The 20,786-nt window shown below is 39.0% G+C and overlaps 1 protein-coding gene across 17 annotated transcripts in view; it reads left to right on the plus strand.

The window, feature by feature from the left end:
- CADPS (calcium dependent secretion activator) overlaps positions 1-20,786 on the plus strand; it is a 388,847-nt gene that overhangs the window by 285,910 nt on the left and 82,151 nt on the right. For 11 of the 17 annotated variants that reach the window (XM_083156054.1, XM_083156052.1, XM_083156058.1 and 8 more), the window contains 3 exons: positions 7,780-7,921; positions 15,396-15,533; positions 20,584-20,739. In XM_083156054.1, coding sequence (XP_083012180.1) covers positions 7,780-7,921; positions 15,396-15,533; positions 20,584-20,739 — 436 coding nt within the window. The remainder of the gene's footprint in view (positions 1-7,779; positions 7,922-15,395; positions 15,534-20,583; positions 20,740-20,786) is intronic. The other 6 variants (XM_083156060.1, XM_083156062.1, XM_083156064.1 and 3 more) reach the window with 1 other exon arrangement.

Here is a 20,786-nt window from a genome sequence, read left to right on the forward strand (position 1 = left end):
TTCTTCCTCTGCATATAATAATAATACCGTATATACTCGAGTATAAGCCGACCCGAATATAAGCCGAGGCCCCTAATTTTGCCCCAAAAATCTGGGAAAACTTATTGACTCGAGTATAAGCCGGGGGTGGGAAACACAGCGGTTACTGGTCTGACACACACACACACACACACACACACACACACACACACGGTATTACCGGTAGTATACATACAAACAGCGAAGAACTCACAATGTATACAAACAATACTGACAAAAACACACAAATGGTATACACACAGTTGACACAGACATACACACACACTTGCACAGTATACATACACATGCACAGTATACATACACACACACATGCACAGTATACATACACACACATGCACAGTATACATACACGCACAAACATGCACAGTATACATTACATACACACACACACAGACATGCACAGTACACATAGTGTGTAAAAAAACAGCATAGAGGTAATTTATTACAGCACATACCCAGAGCCCCCCCCACACACACACACACACACACACACACCAGAATTTATTTAACATTTCATGTTGGTACCTTTATTCACAGTACCTGTACTTTAATACTTTAAGACGCAGGACGGAGCAGAGGGGGCAGAGCACCAGGCAGGAAGTGTCAACCTCTGACACTCCTGCGTGTGTCCGGCCCCTGCTCTGTCCTGCTGCAGCGCGGCGCCGGCGGGAGAACGGGCGGGCAAGGTAGGGAAGCCGGCGAGTGAGCTGGGAGAGCGGGCGGATAAGGCAGGGGAGCCGGCGGCAGCAGTGCACAGCTCCGGCGCTTTGTGATATGTCTGCGCCCGGAGCTAGTGTTCTGCCGGCTCCGCCGCTGCTAAATGTGTATTTTCCACTTGACTCGAGTATAAGCCGAGGAGGGGGTTTTCTGCCCAAAAAATTGGGCAGAAAAACTCGGCTTATACTCGAGTATATACGGTAATAATATTTATTTGGGATAAATATGAGTTCGAAGATGTTTCGATATAACTTAGGAATCATTTCAATGTATTTTGTATAGTCAGACACAAAATTAAAAACAAAGATCACAGAGCATATATACAATATTAAAAGAGGACTGAAAACCCACAGTGTCTCTGCCCATTTTCTTGAAAGACATAACAAAGATCCGAGAGGCCTCACCTTTATGGGAATCCAGAATATAACCCCACATTGGAGAGGAGAGGATATAGTATCCACCTTAAAAAGGACAGAAACAAAATGGATCTATCTCCTGGACACCCTTGAGCCAAAGGTTCTAAATATTGACATTGAGCTCAAAGCGTTTTTATGAAAAAATCCCCCCTGCAGATAAACTTCCCCCACACTTTTTTCTTCTTCTTTTATTCTTATTTTATTTTTATTTATAGACGTTTATTTTTATTTTTACTATTATTATATTTATTGTTTTTGTTGTTTGTTTTTTGTTTTGTTTTTTGTTTTTGCTACTTTTATTATTTTTTCTTATATTTATTTTTATTTATTTATTTCATATTTATTTCTCTTCATTACTATCAATTTTTTGTGTACCTTTTTTTGTTTTTTGTGTGTTATATTTCATTTATTGTTTGTCATTTATTGCGCATGAAAAGATTTTAATCACCTTTGAAAAAAGAGCCATGAGGTTGCCTCTGAATTAAGCACAAGCTATTCTGGGCACTTCCGTTTTACTAATAAAGTTTTTATGCTATAAAAAGCAGCAAGCCCCAAACACAGTCATCCTTGATAAAGCATCTACCCGATGTGAAACGCGTTGGATGTGTACCTAGGAGGGACCAGAAGATCCAGCAGAACCAGCAGCAAGCCAAGTCTCCACAGCCGCTACAAGCTGCCGCTCTGCCGCACGCTACAAGCTATATGACAGAAGCCGGCAATTAATAGCGCAGGGCCCGTGCCGCCCGGAGCGTCCACCTAAACGGACCCCAGGCAGGACTAGTTAGGGTGAGTTAGGAATACTGGACTGTTCCCCTCCTTACCTTCTCAAACAAAGGATTGTAAACATGCCGCAATAAGTGTTTTTTTGTCTGTCCATCATTTACTTTTATATTTATTTTTTCCTACTTAATTTTATTTTTATTTTATTTTCATTTATCTATTCTTGTTTATCTATTTTGATTTATTCTTCTATTTATCATTACTGTCATTTTCAGTTCAGTTCAGTTTATTTTTTTCATTTATTTTTATTATTATTATTTTTTTTTATAATTATTTAATCTCTATTTCCATTCATTGTTACACTATTGTCTCCTTTTTCTATTTATTTCCATTTGCCTCCTCCAAACAGCACCCCCAAAATAATTTTATCAACCATCTGGTTGACTTTATCTCTCATTCCTATCTCTCTCCGCCGCAAAAAATCTCCGTTTTGCAAAATTCTTTTTATTATTTTTACAAGCGCCCGATATATTCTGCTTTCTAGCAACCCCCACAGTTACCTACCATATTGGGCCGCTCAAACAACAGCGCAGACCAGTTTGTGGATTCACATCCAAAACCCCACAAAATGTGAAATGGTTTGGAAATACAGGTACACTTCAAAGTTTTCAATGCCTTTTAAAGCGCACAATAAAAATAAAGGAATACATTGTAAATTGTCCAATTATGTGTGCAGTGGCCTCTAACAGCGACCTAAAATTATTGGATTTGAAACACAGGATCCTCCTTTCTCCTAAGCAACTCCATCTGCTAGACTGCGAGGAACGTGTAGTATTTGCTGCACTAAGAAATCAGCCATCTGCTAATCTAAAGATAATTTGCTGCCTTTTGCCTGCTGTCTTGAAAGTATCAGAAGCCAATTTTCGAAACCATTGCTTTTTTTCCCGAAATATGTCTAATTTAAATGATTTGTTAAATTATGCCTTGCATTCCATACAGTACTGAAAAATAGAAATGGTTTACTGCAACAAAACACGTCTGTGATTTAGGATTTTTTTTTCTTTCCTGCTGATTTACTTAACATTTCACACTTGTGTGTTGATTATGTAAATGGTTTTCCAAAATAAAGTAAAAATTTTTTTGGATAACAGGATGTTATTGTCACACAATAATACTTCCCTCAGGCTGAATTCTATCATCGGCGTCATTTATGAGACTTAAAACATGTGAAAGTTTGGTCATGTTTTTAGTGCCCATACATCTATTGGAGCTTGCTAGCATAAGTCTTGCTCGGATCGTTCCTCCAATGAGGCAAAGTGGGGGAACTTCTCTGCGCTATTCTGCAATGGTTCTCCGCTTGCTCGTACCATGGAAGCTGCTTATTTCCTGATCAGTGCATAACCAAGACTATTTTTCAGCAGGAACTCAGTTCCTGAATCTTTCATTAAATACGACATAATCAGAAACCTGAACATGATCTGGGCCAAAATGTACTTTCCATAAACTAAATTCTATTTCAAAACGTATTGAGTTCCTATTTTCTAAATATATATATATATATATATATGTATGTATATATAGTTTGTTCGGTCCGACACTCTCCTATAAGATGCAGATGCCCCCGGTGCCCTTCACATGTATGAACACTTGCGGCAGAAAGGAAAGATGGCACTCCAGAAGGACTTAGGTGAATAAACTTTATAATTTTTGCATAAAGAAATGCGCCAACGTTTCGGGGCCGGAACGCCCCTTTTTCAAGGCAAAACAACAAGGCCCCGAAACATTGGCGCATTTCTTTGGATAACTGTTAGAGAGAAGTAGCAATACGCAGAGAAGAAGCAATCTCTCTCTCTCCTTTTTTTTCACCATTAAAGGTGGCCATACAATACATTGTCTCCCCCCCCCCCCATGGAGAATTCACAGACAATCCCCCTTGAGGTCCCACGTGGTGGGAATGCATGTGATATCAGTGGCAAACGCAGGATTTTCAGAAGGGGGTTTCCAGAGGGGCGCAGCAAAGCACGGAGATGGACACGGGTCAGTTAAAGTATTATAGATAGACCAAATGTATATAAATAATAATATATATATATATATACATACATACATACATACATACATACATACAGGGGTGTCAACAGCAGAGTAGACCCCTTGGCATAGCAATGTATTGGGGCACCTACCGATCCTCCAGCGGTAGGGGTGCGGGAAGCTTTGATGTCCCCCGGGTGGTAGGGGGTATTATATCAACCGCTCAGCATGTAGGGCCTGTAATTACCCCTTTACTGCACAGATGATGGGAGATGAGGTGGGAGAAAGGGGCATTGGGCTGAATGAAGGGGCCCTGATACATAACTTCCAGGGTGGTAGAGGATGTTTAATATGCAGAGGAGGGGTGTATAGTGGAGTGGGCTTATTATTCATAATTTTCTGGTGGTAGGACAGCTTGCTTGACTGCAGATATCTCCAGTTCTCAGAAATAGATTTCTAAGATTTTAATGGAATTAAAAACTAGAGAATCCCACCTACCAAATGGTATTGGGGACTATGGGATGAGAGTTCAGGAGGCAGAGCAATCTGCCAACGAGAATATAAAACTACATACCAGGTGTGTGAAACTGGAGCAGTAACCAGCTGCTGGAAGGCTGATATCTCTGGTTCTGGGCACAGTAGAGACAAGCTACTAGTGTCCATCAAAGCTTTTGGAATATACCCTCAGAAAAACTCTAAGTCAGACAGAATCTGAAATATCTGACTGGGAAGAGCCATTAACAGGCTTGGATGGGGACCACTTCTTTGAAGTCAGATATCTCCGGTTCCCAAGGGCCGATTTGAAAAATTCTTGTACCCATGGAAAGAGGGGACCCTCAGCTTTCAGCTTAGGACCCTTAGACTCCTGGGGGGTTTCTGGGTACTCAGAACCCCCCCCCCTGCGTGCGCTACTGGATATATCATGTGCGGTCCTTTTGCATGCAATATATTGCATGCGATCCTAGTCAAGTCTGCCTGGCTCCGAAGCAATCCAAGAGATTACTTGTGCAGCCGGAGTGACTCGCAGATTCCGGTGCGGTGCGCACAGGACCGCGCATCGCATCGGACCTGCTGTCATTCACCTGCAATTTGGGCTCTTCTGTGATTAATCACTGAAATCATAGCGATTAATCTCCCAAATTGCAAGTTAATTGCCTAGTGTATGGGGGCTTGTGTTATTCAGTCAGTTAAAGCTCAGTTCAAGCCAGTGATTGTAGTTTGCAAAGGGATATGGGCAGCAGCTCTGATGTTATGAAGTGCGTTCTGTAGTGGTTGGGTAGATTGTAGATGCTGCCAAATGCAAAAATGGCGACTTAGTGATCCAGTGATTCTCTCCAAAGATCCCTTCTATCTCTATATGATCAGTTTCTTCTTATGTTATCAGTTGTGATTGAATTCTGTGGTGTTGTCAACTCCCCTCACATGAAGAGCAGTGGAATGCTGGACTGGTGGAGAGTTCATGGAGACCTAGGGTTGACCAGAGGAGTCTGGGTCTCCATTATGACTCCCCAGCATACACAACCTAAGCTAAAGTTAGTGCTATGATTGTAGTGTTGTAGAGGTGTGCGTGTTATTTGTCTGCTGTCCAAACATAATCTGTCCATACGGAAGGCTTAGGTCATTTATACTTAAATCTTGGCTTCCTTACGGGGGCCGGTTGAATGACAGGAACCTCAAAAGCAATTTTTTGGGGCATCGACCCTTGCGCTCACTGCAGCCTAGGATAGTGTTGATATGTATGAATCACCTTCCATACACAATATACATAGATACAAGAAAAAGGACCAACATAATCCTTGGCGCTTATAGAAGTATTTTTCACGATTTTTTTCTCACTCAAAATACCCAAAATGAAAATCTAAAAGGAATACAATAGTGTAATATTGTTTTCACAATTAATTATCCTTTCTAAAATAGAGACAGTATTTGGAGTATTGAGACCTGTGCCCTTTAAGTTGGTCTACTATTAAATGTAGACATAAATCACTTGTGCGGGAGCGGTAACGTCACCGGCCAGTCATTAATACATCAAAATCCATTCAACGTATATGCAAAAAGAATGAAGCTTAGAGAATGTGGCTCTGTCGGACTCTCGAGGATACAGACTGCTGCCAGAGTGCGTAGAAGCCGTAACAAGGCTAGGCATATAAAGGTAGCGCGGAACACCTTCTCGCTGTATGTGCTATCTCAAGAACTTCCAGTTCTTGGCCCACCACGTTGATCTGACCACCACGTGCAGCAGGGAGGCTCTTCTGTGGCTCTACCTAATGACAGGAACCCTACACATGTAACTTGACTTCTTTTATACACATTCTTATTGCTTTCTTTTTATGTGTTTTGTATGGTGAAAGGACAATAAACAGACACTGTCACCTAACAAATGCCACCCTTATGCTGTGTTCTACTTCGCATTGTAATATCATATGAGCCTCATGTTTGGAGCTGACAAGTCCATCGTACAAAATATATGTGTGTTAGTGATATAAAAATAATATCAGTCTCCATGTCTACAACTGACCATAAGTGAGGGCTGCTAATAACAAAGGATATAAAATACCATTACAAGTTGTGCACTCTAATACAGCTCTTTGAACTAATGTATGTGGGCATCTCTTATTGTGTCTGTAAGACACCTGCTTAATGTATCTGCTGTTCTCTATCTACGTATACCACTAAGAAACATATTATGGTTTTAGTATCACCTCTATGCATACACCAACATTCATCTCTTAATCTTTCTACACCAATGCTTGCGCCCATTACTGGGTGCATTGTTGTCCTTTCATCTTCTAAGGTTTTCACTTTTTCCAACATCTAACTACTTTAATACCTCAATATCTTTTGACAACATGACAGTTGCAATTTTCTTATTACATGTCTTACTTAAGCTGGCCCCACCAAACTCTATAAATCTCTACACTAATTACCTGCATTATACTATTTTAAACCAATATTAAACACTAACATAGAGTTTAATTAACAAAACTGCACCAACATACTAGACTTCACTGGAGTTAAAACCATTTCCTCAACTTAAATCTTCCTGTCTGTCAAAGGTCTACACCACTTCCACTTTTTTCAAGCAAATACCTCCTTTTTTCTAGACTTCGATAGCCCAGTGGTTCCTAAACTGTGTGCCATGGCTCCCTGGGGTCTCCTCAGGACACTTGCAAATTATTTATGGTCAAAACCAGTGCTGATGGCTGCCAATCATAAATTATGTGTATAATCACAAGCAAATCATGCCTTGTAACACATAACTGAACCTAAGAAGCACATATAAACAAAATCGACTTAATTTTAGATAACTTTTTTTGGCCTAGGGGTGCGGTGGAAAAATTGATACTCTAGGCTGCCATGATTAGAAAAAGATTGGGGACCCCTGCCATAGTCTCTAAACCTTCTAGCATTCCATAATACACTTCTTAAGCTTCTTAACCTCTCTAGGGAATAATACCAGATTATCACCCATGTGTATAGTTCACACAGAACTTACATGTATTCCCTTCCTGCGCTCTAACAACCTACAGGCCCTGAAACTCACATTGCTAAATGACTGGATCATGTATACCCACTCTGCAGTTTTTCTTCTTGCAATCGTGCAACCAATATGCAATGTGTGGCATTTAACCTCATTTATTACTTTCCTATTTTCCTATAAACTGTATGTTTGCAGGCAGGGCCCTCTTTGCTTTCTTTCTGTTTGTAAAAACGATGTCTTGTTTCATTGTGGCACTATATAAATGTTATTAAGTAAATTATATTCCTGTGGAAGAGCAGTGCCCATATTGTATGTTGTTTTGTTAATAGAATGTACCACCCAATTAACAACATTCTGATATGCTTATGATTCTAGATAATTTATGCAATGGAAAATTCCACAAACATCTCCAAGACCTGTTTGCTCCACTTGTTGTCAGATATGTCGACCTCATGGAATCTTCAATTGCACAATCAATTCACAGGGGCTTTGAGCGTGAATCATGGGAGCCAGTAAAGTAAGGAACCCTTTGATACAATCGGAGTTTGTAGCAGATGGATGGAAGTTCTTACACAAATGGAAATAATTATTATAGATTCTCAACATTCCTAAACTGCCTACTATGGAAAACAATATAGTCTTACTTTATCTTAGAGGTGTTGGTACAGATGGAGCCCCTCTCAGGCGATAGAATCCGACGGAGCTCTGCGTCGGTCCCTGCCACCTCGCCGTCGGTCGCCGCTGCCCCCCGCAACTCCCTAACCCTGCCTGTCTTCCTGAAGCAGAGACGGGCATGGTCCCGCCTCCCAGCCGCCGAGTGACTGGGACACGCATGCGTGTGACATGCTCGCGCGTCCCAGTATAATGGAGTCCCTCTCAGCCAGCGGGGATATTCTGGCGAGTGCCGGCAGTGAATGAGAGGGGATCCATCTGTATGTAGATATATTTATATTGTAAAGAGCAGCTTCACTCTGGGTCCTTCAAATAGTAAAAAAAACTAGTTTGAATGGGGTCTACAACGTTTCGGGCATCGCCCGTCTTCAGGTCACATGTGCTAAAGACGGGTGATGCCCAAAACAGCTAAGACCCCATTAAAAGCACTTTTTATTACTATTTTAAAGACCCGGAGTGACGCTGCTCTTTCCATTATATTGTTGGTGGTGATTTTGTTCCTGCTCAGCAAACAGCCATTTCCATATCCAGCAGTGGAGGTGGAGTGCCAGTCCTTTCTTTTTATTGTTTATATATTATACAGTATATATATATATCGCGATAGTGTGGCACTCCTGACATCTTGTAAAAATTAGGCAAAATGACACAGTGACTTGTGCTGTGTCATTTTGCCTCATTTTTACAAGATGTCTGGAGTGCTGCACTATTGCGATATATGGTACTCTTTACTTAGAAGGGCGCCCATCTCGGGCATTGAATGCACTAAAAAATCAGGTGCGATGCGACAGACGAGATGCCCGAGATTTCCCATAGGGAACAATGTTAAATGTCTCAATTGACCCGATTTTTCTGTTCAATGCCTCAATTGACCCAATTTTTCCATAGGAAACAATGTTAAATGGGCCACAGAGGCCAAATAGGCACCCTGAAGTGAATAATGGCCACCCGAATTGTTAACGCCACCCCACGATCAACGTCAACCCGAAGCGTGGCGAGCGCAGCGAGCCCGCGAGGGGCGGCGGTACGCGTCCTACGACCTTTTCATACCCCCACTATCCACGTCGGCGTGGAGTTGAGAATAGAAAGTGTGGCGAGCGCAGCAAGCCACCGAGCCCGAAGCGTGGCGAGCGGACGCGGATACCTTCACAGGTATCCGCGTCCCCTCGCGGGCTTCACAGCTGTCCGCGTACCCTCGCGGGGCTCGCTGCGCTTGCCACGCTTCGGGCTCGGTGGCTCGCTGCGCTCGCCACACTTTCTATTCTCAACTCCACGCCGACGTGGATAGTGGGGGTATGAAAAGGTCGTAGGACGCGTACCGCCGCCCCTCGCGGACTCGCTGCGCTCACCATGCATCGGGTTGACGTTGATCGTGGGGTGGCATTAACAATTCGGGTGGCCATTATACACTTCAGGGTGCCTCTGTGGCCCATTTAACATTGTTTCCTATGGAAAAATCGGGTCAATTGAGGCATTGAACAGGAAAATTGGGTCAATTGAGACATTTAACATTGTTCCCTATGGGAAATCTCGGGCATCTCGTCGGTTGATCGCACCCGATTTTTTAGTGCATTCAATGCCCGAGATGCCCGAGATTTTTTACTAACGATGCCCACGATCAAAATCGTGGGCGCCCTTCTAAGTAAAGAGTACCCGATATATACATTCCTTTTGCATAGGATGTGTAGGCACCGGTCCAAGTGAAGTGCCGGGCCATACAGCAAATATATACACATACACACACATTTTATAACTGCAAATAAAAAGTAATAATAATAATCAATAATTACTTTTGTTACTCTAACTTGTGCCCCTTAAAGGGTCTCATATCCTGATTATCGTTATAATGTATTGCTGTTGTTTCACAAATGTTGATGATTTAAAAGCCATATTTTAATTACAAATATAATGACTAGGAACATTGATGTTTTCAAGGTGAAGTGTGGACCTGGATCTGTTGACTGTTAATGAATTCTTTTTTACATCTTATTATCTAATCTGTTTAATTGCACCCTTGTTTTTGTTAAAGCTTGCATGTTTATGTCATCAGTAACATATATACATAGGGTACATCTATACTGCTGCATTCTGCCATGGTATTAGGAATACATTTTTCAAAAAGTTATATCTTCTCCTGCCCCATCCCACTAGAAAATCTCTATAGTATGATGCCCGTGGGAAATGTCTACTTCACCCATCACACTGAAGCCAGAATTGGCTTTGATGTTGTCTTACTTGGCAATTCCACCTCGTCAGATGGTAGTTATGTTTTATTGTAGTGAACAGGGAACAATGGATGCACTCAACTATCTCATGACTTTAGGAGCACATTTAACATTTTTCACAAAATCAAAAGTGGCCCATAACTGTGAATGCTAAAGAGCTTTAATTGAAGGTTCCATGTGTAGTCCAGAGGTTATAATGGACTAATTCCAGAAAATGGGCCAGTAAAGACGGTGTTAGCTACAGTGCCAACTCATACATTTTTCAAAGTTTAGTTTATTTTGGTATTTTCACAGTCCCTATAGAAACTATTGGAACTGCATTTGCAGTTGGAGAGACATGGATTGTGACAGATATATCAATATCTGCTGCGACATCCCTTTGGTAAATACCCCTGATGCTCAAAAAGTGTTTGCGGTTAAATTAATTGACATCAAACCTGAAAAGTTTTACATGGAATTTACTAAGTGCTGTCAAAAGGTTACTTACCTGAGGTCCAGTACTTAATTCATATTGTGGACATCATCTGCGGCTCCACTTTCTCCTGATACTCTTGTCAACAAGGTATTACCAATAATCCACATACTCCCTGTCTAAGAAAATACTTGTTTATCAAAGATAAGGAGAGTCCAGCCATATATGCCACACTCTCCTCACTCCTTCTGAGTGACTTTTCCAACTAGAGAGTTGGTAGAGTGCTTCGAGCAATGGTGGGCACTCAATAAATAACTGAGAACCCTAACCCTGAGACCTGCCACTAGAGCCCAGGTCCGTAAATTTATGTAATCTGTCTGTGATAGTCTACAGCAAAGCTGTACAAATATAACACTTTAAATGGCCAATAGAAATATCATTAAAGACATCTTTTTTTATAGTTACTTTGTTGAGAAAACATTACTGAGGAATCAAACAGAAATTAATTCCAATTGTTATCTTGCTGTGTTTTATACATTTTTGGAGCGCATGAAGCATATTTATTTCAGCATTTCTTAAGCCACCAAACAATGAGGAGACATATGGGCCTTATTCATGAGCTTATGTGTATCTTAATGACAAGTGCGCTTTTTCATTCTGACAAAGGAACCACACTCTTAAAAAAATTGGAAACAGGAAATGTTTGTGTGTTTTGGCTTGTGTTCTGTAGAACCGACAAAAGCTTTGGGACCTGCTTGGCAAAAATGCCAGGATTTATTAGTGCAGGGTAATGGTGTAAAACAAAAATAGACAAACTCACATTTTTAGCAGTTGCGCCAAAGTGTTGACTGCTTACTAAGTCAAGTCCAAGGAAAAATGGATCTAGAATACAAGTTCATTTGTAAAAAAAATAATAATAATTAAGCAAAACTATTTTTGGGAATTTTGTCAGAACTTAAAATATGAGAAGCCTTTGTTCTATGTAGAATTACATTTAAGATCAATCAGATGGTCCAGTGAGGACTGCTTGTCAGAGTGTGCAGTCATTGGCTGTCTAAAGCAATTGAACCTCATAGGATCACAGTCATTTATCTAAGCACTGCAAGATCTGGCCAAGATTTGGCCAGTTCAGCCACACACATATACTGTATGGTCTAAGTCAGTGGTTCTCAACCTCGGTCCTCCGGACCCCCCAACAGTGGACGTTTTCCTGGTCTCCACACAGAATCACAGGTTCAGAACCACTGGTCCAAGTAAATTCAGATCCGGAAGTTTATCCTTTAGACCAAATGACTGTACATTTCTGTCTTTTAGGTCTGACTTTTCATTTCACTTATTTAGAAGTACTGTATACTCGGTCCTCAGGGCACCCTAGCTGTACAGGTTTTATATCAAGATAGGGGGTTCACTTACTAAGATGGGAGTTCTATTGAAGTTAGGATGTTGCTATGGGCAACCAATCATAATCTACTTCCTATTTATTTAGTACCTTCTAAGAGATATAGATACATTCTGATTGGTTGTATATAGCATCATCCCATCTTCAATAGAACCCGCATATTAGTAAATAAACCCCGAGATATCCATGTCTCAGCACAGATGGTTAAAATAGATTGATTACAGTAATAAATAAGTCACTCATGGCCAAGCATGGATATACGGCACTCTCGGATACAAATTTCCAATCTGCCGGGGTGCCTTCACAAGAAATGAATAGTAGACCACAGTTCCCCTGAGTACCAAGTATCTCAGGGAATAACGAGCGGCACTCACCGGGCTTGAATCAAAAAAGTTATTTTAGTGGTGTAACAATAATTACAAAGTTGTCATTGTCAACGTTTCCGCCTTGAAACGTTGACAATGACAACTTTGTAATTATTATTACACCACTAAAATAACTTTTTTGATTCAAGCCCGGTGAGTGCCGCTCATTATTCCCTGAGATACTTGGTACTCGGGGGGAACTGTGGTCTACTATATATATATATATATATATATATATATATATATATATATATATATATATACAGGGCTATTTTTCAGCAGGCTCCAGCAGGAACTCAGGCCCTTATTCCTCTTCACTCTTTTATGACAAAATATTTCATAGATGGACAAAACCATGTGCACTGCAGGTGAGGCAGGTGTAAAGCCCCACCCAAATCTAATTATCTCTGCACAAGTAACACCTGCCTCACCTGCAGTGCACATGGTTTTGTCCATCTAAGAAATATTTTGCCAGAAAGAGTGAACTAGAATAAGGGCCTCAGTTCCTGCTGGAGCCTGCTGAAAAATAGCCCTGTGTGTGTGTATATATATATATATATATATATATATATATATATATATATATATATATATACACACACACACACACACACACAAAATTAGTCAAGTCAAATGTCTAAACTCTATCTTATAACGCAAATGCATGCCAATCACTAAACTACTCTGCTCCCAAGTCTAAAGCAAACAAGTCACTTCAAAGCTAAATAGTTTTACTTAAAAATGTACATAGAATAAAGCATTGGGCAATGGATTCTTTAATGTTTCTCAGTAGCACTAGTAATTGTAACCAAACAGAAGGCTTGCAGTGAGATGTACCTTATGTGCTGTTACATTTGTAATGTTTTGATTCTAAGAAAATCTTATAACTTATAGCTTTCCCCATAAGACCCTTCAGAGCCCCCCACCCTCTAGAAGATCGGAAGCCTTGAGGAGTGCAGGCTCACCATGCCGAAAGGAGGAAGTGGAGGCTATTTCATGGGTTTAACCAATATATTCTCTGTGCCTCAGTGATGTAACTAGTTCCTAGTAAAGGGATAGGCTGCATCCTTGTGAAACTTGGTTCACACCATAAATTAGCGGCATTCATTGTATGTAGGTGATGAGTATATTCTAAACAATTTATATTGAAATGTATAGCTTACTGTACCTACTGTATGAATCATATAATTGAAAATTATACATACCTTTTGTTTTTGAAAAGGAAAGAGTGTACTTTGAATTTTTAAGATGAAATTCCAAGCAATAATCGGCTTGATAGGAAATGTCCTATATGAAAACCAAATTTGTATTTCTAGATCCCGTAAAAGTCTTAGGGAGAGATTTTTCACATCTTGGAGACAGATAAAGAGGAGCTAGATTAAGGGGGAGATGAGCCCTAGAGAGAGATAAAGTGGAGATAGATATGTACCAATCAGCTCCTAACTGCCATGTCACAAGCTATGCTTTAAAAATAACAGTTAGTAGATGATTTGTTAGTACTTTATCCAAGCTTTGATAAATATCTCTCTTAGAGATATAAACAGAAGAACCATACAGTAATTATGTTGGTTGTCTTCAGCATTCCTCCCATTTAACCATAGTCTGTTTCCTATCCAGTACCTCTTTGTAAGGAGCCAGTGACTGGATGATGAACTTCATAGTGACACACAGACCAATCTTTATGACAGTGGAAGCACACGATGTAATGGATGAGTCTAGTAGTGGTGTGATGGGAGAGATGGTAGTGGAAGGGAAGGATGGCATCCCAGAAGACAAGGTGCTTCTAGATGTATGCCACATAAAACCTAATTCTTACCCATTAGATTATAGAAATGGTTCCACCTACTTTGTATGGAACATATACTTAAAATGTGTTAGTCTAGTGATGCCATAGCAGTGCCAGTCAGTGTGTAAAAAATACAACCCATTATACCTTTTAGGACATGCCATGTTATTTGGTTTTCATTCCACAAATTTTTAGTGGATAAAGCATTGACTCTAAGGACATATAAAACAATGTCAGTTCTAATTACTTAGGAACACTAGTAAGAGTTTTTAAAGTCTTCCTAATTGTGTACACATTTTACAGTTCTATTTTTGAAACACCCTATTAAAGAGGACCAATCACATATATATATACAATGGAACCAACTGAAGCTATCCATCTATCGAACTAGTGGCATCATTTGGATAAACTGGGAACTAGTGACATCACTAGAATAATTTAGGAATTAGTGACATCATTAGGATAAACAGGAACTAGCAACATCACTAGGAGATACTAGAAACTAGTGACCTATATAGGAGAAACTAGAACCTGGTGCTATCTCTAGGATCCTAGTAAAGCCACTACTTTAACTTCAGTCTGTGGTCACTGGTTCCTCTTTTTCAGCTTTATAAAGAAAACACACCTATTATGCCATGATACTGCTTGTAAAATAAACTACAAAATATTATTGTTGCACTAATTTAATTGCATATATCGGTAATACAATACCTTGGGTGTGAAATTCTTTGAAAATATCCCCATACAAGCTAGAATTTTCAGTGATCGTTCTACACTTTTATTGTTCCATTAGCAAATTAAGGATTTTTAAAATCATCAGTAAGAACTTGCCAGCACAGTTTGCAGCTTGTTTTTGTGGTGCTTACAGAACCTTGCTATTGTGGCAGTTATGTGTTTAAATGCATAAATGTGTATTGTATGTTTTTGTTAAGTAATTGCCATTTTTTAATTCCACAAAGCAGACAAATATGCCATCCTCATGCTTTTCTCAATCGATTTGCTTTTCTTTTCTTTTTGATATTTTTCTGTCCTGTTTTTTTGTTTTTGTGGTTTCTTTCTGAGTGTTTTTGTGCTTGTGCTACATCCGCATTGTCATGTTATAGTATCTTTTTCTTTCTGTCTGTTTCTTCCACAGGAGTTTAACAAGTAATCTGCCCAATGTGAATCTTCCAAATGTGAATCTCCCTAAAGTACCTGTAGCCCTACCAGTTAACCTCCCACAAATGCCTAGCTTTTCTGCACCGTCATGGATGGCTGCAATATATGATTCTGAGTGTGTATTCACTTCACATTAGACCTCATATAAATGTGCGGCAGTCTTAGCATGAATGTGGATGAATTATTTCTAATAGATTTCTTAGCCCGTCTTCAGAAATTGAAATGTTTCTAGTTTTATGCAAATGGTTTCATAACAAAAAATATTACATTTCATCAAGGCAGAAATTAAGTAAATATTGAAAAAATGTAAAATATTTAAAAACATTAAACTATATTACTCACAGGCACAAGCCTAAACACAAGATATAAAACAATAAAAAATACATTAATTAAAAATTACTTACTTTACTTGAAAATAAATATTGAAAAATTAACATTAACCTTAAACGGATTACTCAGAGACGCACACCTTAACACAACATATAAATCAATAAAAAAAATACATAAATTAAAAATGACTTGCTTTATTTAAAAAAAAAAAAAAAAGATATATCAAATGAATGCTTCCACACAAATGATTGAAGTACAGGTATACCACACCATAACCACATAATATACTTCTGTTTATTGATACTAAATATTACCGTATTTATCGGCGTATAACACGCACTTTTTTCCCCCTGAAAATAGAGGGAAAAGATGGGTGCGTGTTATACGCCGATATGCGTGCTATACGGCGGTAATTTCACCCGGCGGGTACCTGTAATGCCTGTAATGCCGGGTGTTGCTGTTATGCGCGTTGCTGTCATCCACGGGACGCCTACTAATCGCGCGTTCTCTGCTGCTGCTGCTGCTGCTCAGCGTCGGGTCCTCGCAGCAGCAGCACGCTTAAAACTCCTCCCTGTCATCCACGGGGCGCCTACTAATCGCGTGTTCTCTGCTGCTGCTGCTGCTGCTGCTCACCGTCGGGTCCTCGCAGCAGCACACTTAAAACTCCTCCCTGCACAGTGACTCCTTCCTCCCTGGCTACAGCAGCGTCATCAGCCTTCCCAAGCGCTGGCTGTAGCCTGGAGGAGGAGAAGGATTTCTGTGCTAACTGTGCTGCCCTGCTTCTGTTATTCAAGGTGGATTTTTTTTTCTTTTACAGATAATCAATTATGTTAATAAACACTGTAATAAAGTTTTTATTTAGAAATCCCCTCTTAAAATGAAGGTGCGTGTTATACGCCGGTGCGTGTTATACGCCGATAAATACGGTATTTCTCACAACTACTTCATATATTATCATATATTAACAAGACATTATTTACTATACCATATAGAGATTGGAACTTTTATATATATTTCAAGAGCAGAGAGAACTTTCTGTTAACTAATGTACATAAACCCATGAACATAATGTGTGTTTATTTTTTACCACCCTCTTCCTGACACCCAATGTAAAAAGACTGTGACTGTGCGCTAAAATTGTCACATACCCCGAGATATATTAGACACTTTTATAGTTGATAAAGACAAATTTGGCTTACTCCCTCGAGCGTAACTTGCACACTATAGTCATAAACCCATCATTAAAAGGATTTTTCAAATAACACTATTCAGTACTTTCTCATCAAACTCTAACTTCTTACATCGCTAAAACATTCTTATTTTAAAAGAATTTAAATACTGTATAAATATTTTTTTAAAAATCAGAGAAACTATGGTTCTGCCTACAACATATTTTAATTCCTTGAAAAATGGTTTAGTACATAAAAAGATAAATCGACTTACTTGACGTATTCATTTAATATCTTGAAACAGATATTCTAAATGATAAATGAGATCTGTAGGTATTCTATATTGCTATAATCTTTCTATCTGTAACAATATCTGCAAAAATATATTATCAAGTGAAGTGCAGGGCAACCGTGTAACAATGCCCAACCGCTCCCTCTGCATGCACATAGTCTACAACAGAGTGTACATACATCATCACTGGAAGTCACACACACACAAAAACAGTCACACAGAAGCCCTATATGTAATGTGTAAAGGAGGCGGCACTCAACCAATTATATATACACACACACATTCAACTAGAGGGCACCATTGATGGCAAAACCGAGACTTATTGTACCAATAGTTGTATGGATACACTTACATTTCTATGAGAGCTCTTAAGTAGAAAACAATTGGGGTCGAGCAACAATTAAACTGGCCAATAGAAGGGCCTGGATAAAATGGCATTATGGTCATGGTTTATGGTATAGACGAAACTAGTGGTGGTTGTTGACAATCATAAAATATGCGAATAAATAGAAGTACAACCCTGTCTATCACCACATAACTAAACCTAAGTATGCAGAGTTTCTCAATAAGAAACTCTTGGCCTAATGGTGCCATGAAAACAATGCTGATATTCTAGGGCGTTGTAATGCAATAAAGTTTGAGAACCACTACATTAGAAGCTAGCTGGCTAAGATCAAATGTCATGTCATAAGAGTTTCCGGAGCCATCTCCACAGGGCAGAACCTAGGTTTGCGCCTTAAAAAAGTATCTAGAGGTACCAGATCAGTTCAATTTTTTTTACAGTGATTGTGCTTTGTTAGTGAGATCCTCAGTGCATGCCACACACCACTCTTTGGACCTCACGATGAGTTGTCCGCTTTTCCGTTCGGCTGTGGTGGCCTGCTTACAACTTACGCCAATGCAATTACAAGCCCTTCTATGCAGAATAACCCGTCCTCATTTGCAGATGTCATCATTAGTAGCAAGACCTCCTGCTTGGTCTGAAAAATCCAATCTACATCCACATACTCCAAACGAGTAACTCAGTCTGTAATTCTGAACACACAACACTCAATCAATTGTGATAGGCTGACATAACTTACAATAAATTAATTGTCATGTTTGTTCTTTGCTTAAACATTACTGTAACAACAATTCATTTTAAAATGATGTATTGGTACACTGTTTTTACATGAACAATGTGAAATCTGCCACCTGTCGTGGTAGAAAAAAGAACTTTGAAATGTAAAAAAAAAAATACAAATCTGGTTGCTAGTTGACAAACAAAAGCTGTTGCTAAAATGCATTTGGCTAGGTGCAGATTCAGAAGATTTACATACATGTGTTTGTTTTTTATTAACTATGCGTATGTTAGAAATGTAAAAAAAAAACCTCAGTAGGTACGAATGAACCGCTTATGTTCTCCACAAAGCAGCCTATATGTCTTCCAGTCGCAATAACAATAAACCACTAATTTATATTAGCACAAGTGGCAGTGTTTGACATTCTCATGTACTGTGTATATAATATCATCAAAAAATAATAAATCTAAAATTGGCAACACTCTGAAACCTTTTGGAAATTAAAAGCTATGCTTAATAATAATAATAATAATAGAAAAAAGAATAATGATAAATAATAATTGCACATCTTTTTCATACTAACTGACGTAGTAAATACAATTAGTAGGCAGCATTGCATAAGCAGATTTTTCATGAAAAAAAATAGCTTTGTCTATTTATTATTATTATCTATAATCTCTACAGAAATAAATGTCATATTCATGCTATGATTACTGTATTAGAGAAAGGTAGATTAGGCAGCGGTGACAGGCTTCTTCCCTCTCTGCATGATCCGTGACACTGTTTCTTGGAAAAGATATGAATCAGTTACTGAGCATATGATGGCTTTATTCAATCAATGAAATCCAAATTAGTTGTGGGAAACATTTCAATTGTGACATTACGAAAACATAAAGAGCATTTGAAAAGAAGGACCGAAAAAAAAAAAAAAACGACAAGACATTTGAAATAACTCTGAAGGCAGATGGGTGTCAAAATGTTGTAGCAATAGACACCAATTATTACATTTGTGTGTACTCTGTGATTTTAAACATAAACCGTTATCGTTCCAAAACTCAATTTAGATTTCGAAAATATACATTTTTTTCCAAGCCTCTTTTTGGAATTCAACTGTTCGTAGGATGCTACTGTAGCTTGGCCTACCTACATAGCAAAATATTTACCATTATTAAGCCAAGGTACCTGGTTGAATATCTTTTCATGCGGCTGTGTTCCTTAAGTATCTTCACAATTAAAGTTCTATTCTTTCCATTTATCAGATATGTATAGATACACGACTTGTTCCTAAACCATAACTTTTGTCAAAACAGGACCTCAAGACCCTTGGCATGTTGGGAATATGATTTGATTTGTTTTTCCACCCTGCAATAGCTACGTGTGCGTTATAGCTATGTATTGCTCTGCGGCATTAAATCAATGCAGCTGGCATCTGTCATAATAGAAACGCCTACTTTAATCTGTTTCTATAGAGGATGTCAGTACAAGTGGTACTGCATGGTGTGTATAACATCTGATAAATTGCTGTGTTAGCAATAGTGGTATGCGAGGAGGGAATTCAGTATGCGAGCATATTTGTCGAGAAAGAAAATAAAAATAAATAAAAAAAGATTATTGGATAGAAGCTAATGAATCAGACAATATCGTCACATCCTAAAAGTATTGGCACAAATCCGTGTTTAAATAAATATTCAGTATGAATAGGAGGCGGACGCATAACACAGTGAGATCAGTAACTGTTGTATTCATTCCGAAATTGAAACGAAAACAATACAATCAAAAACTTTGTCCAGCAAAATTAGTTTTTGTAATTTCAAAATTAAAAACGAAACTTCTGCTAAAGTTTGTTTTTTACGTTGCAAGTGGAGTTTTTCTCAATTGAGATGATGTCCTCGCTCACCACTAGTTAGCACAACCCTTTACCTAGTTTCAATCCTTTTAATAGTATTCTTATAGAAATGCATGAAACCCTGATTGTTAACGACTCACGCAGTGGTGGTCAACAATCACGGCTTGTATCCCCCAGTTTGTATCCTTAATTTCAATAACTACATACATTTATGTAATTATTAATTAAGGAGATAATTTGCCATACAAACTATCCAAGTTTTGTCTAATTTTATTTGTTGTGTCCTGCTCCAACAGAAAGTTAGAATAGGAAAGGAGAAATATAAAGATCAGCCCTGATGCTGGAGACCACAGTTATTTATACGGAACTGGTTCTTACCTTATTAAAGTTAAAAAGAAAATGTTCTCCACATCGGGCTATATCTGGGTCACTCGACTAAAAATTATTTTCTTGTATTATCCTACCAGTAATGGATCAGCCACTTCGGAGGATTTGTTCTGGAAACTCGATGCCCTACAAACCTTTATTAGAGATCTCCACTGGCCCGAGGAAGAATTTGGAAAGCACCTTGAGCAGCGCCTTAAACTAATGGCTAGTGATATGATTGAGTCTTGTGTAAAAAGGTAAGACTTAATGTAACTGGACGACCAATGACATTCTTCCAAAATAT

This window comes from Crinia signifera, chromosome 8, assembly GCF_055691185.1.
Source record: "Crinia signifera chromosome 8, ASM5569118v1, whole genome shotgun sequence".
Classification (NCBI taxonomy): Eukaryota; Metazoa; Chordata; class Amphibia; order Anura; family Myobatrachidae; genus Crinia; species Crinia signifera.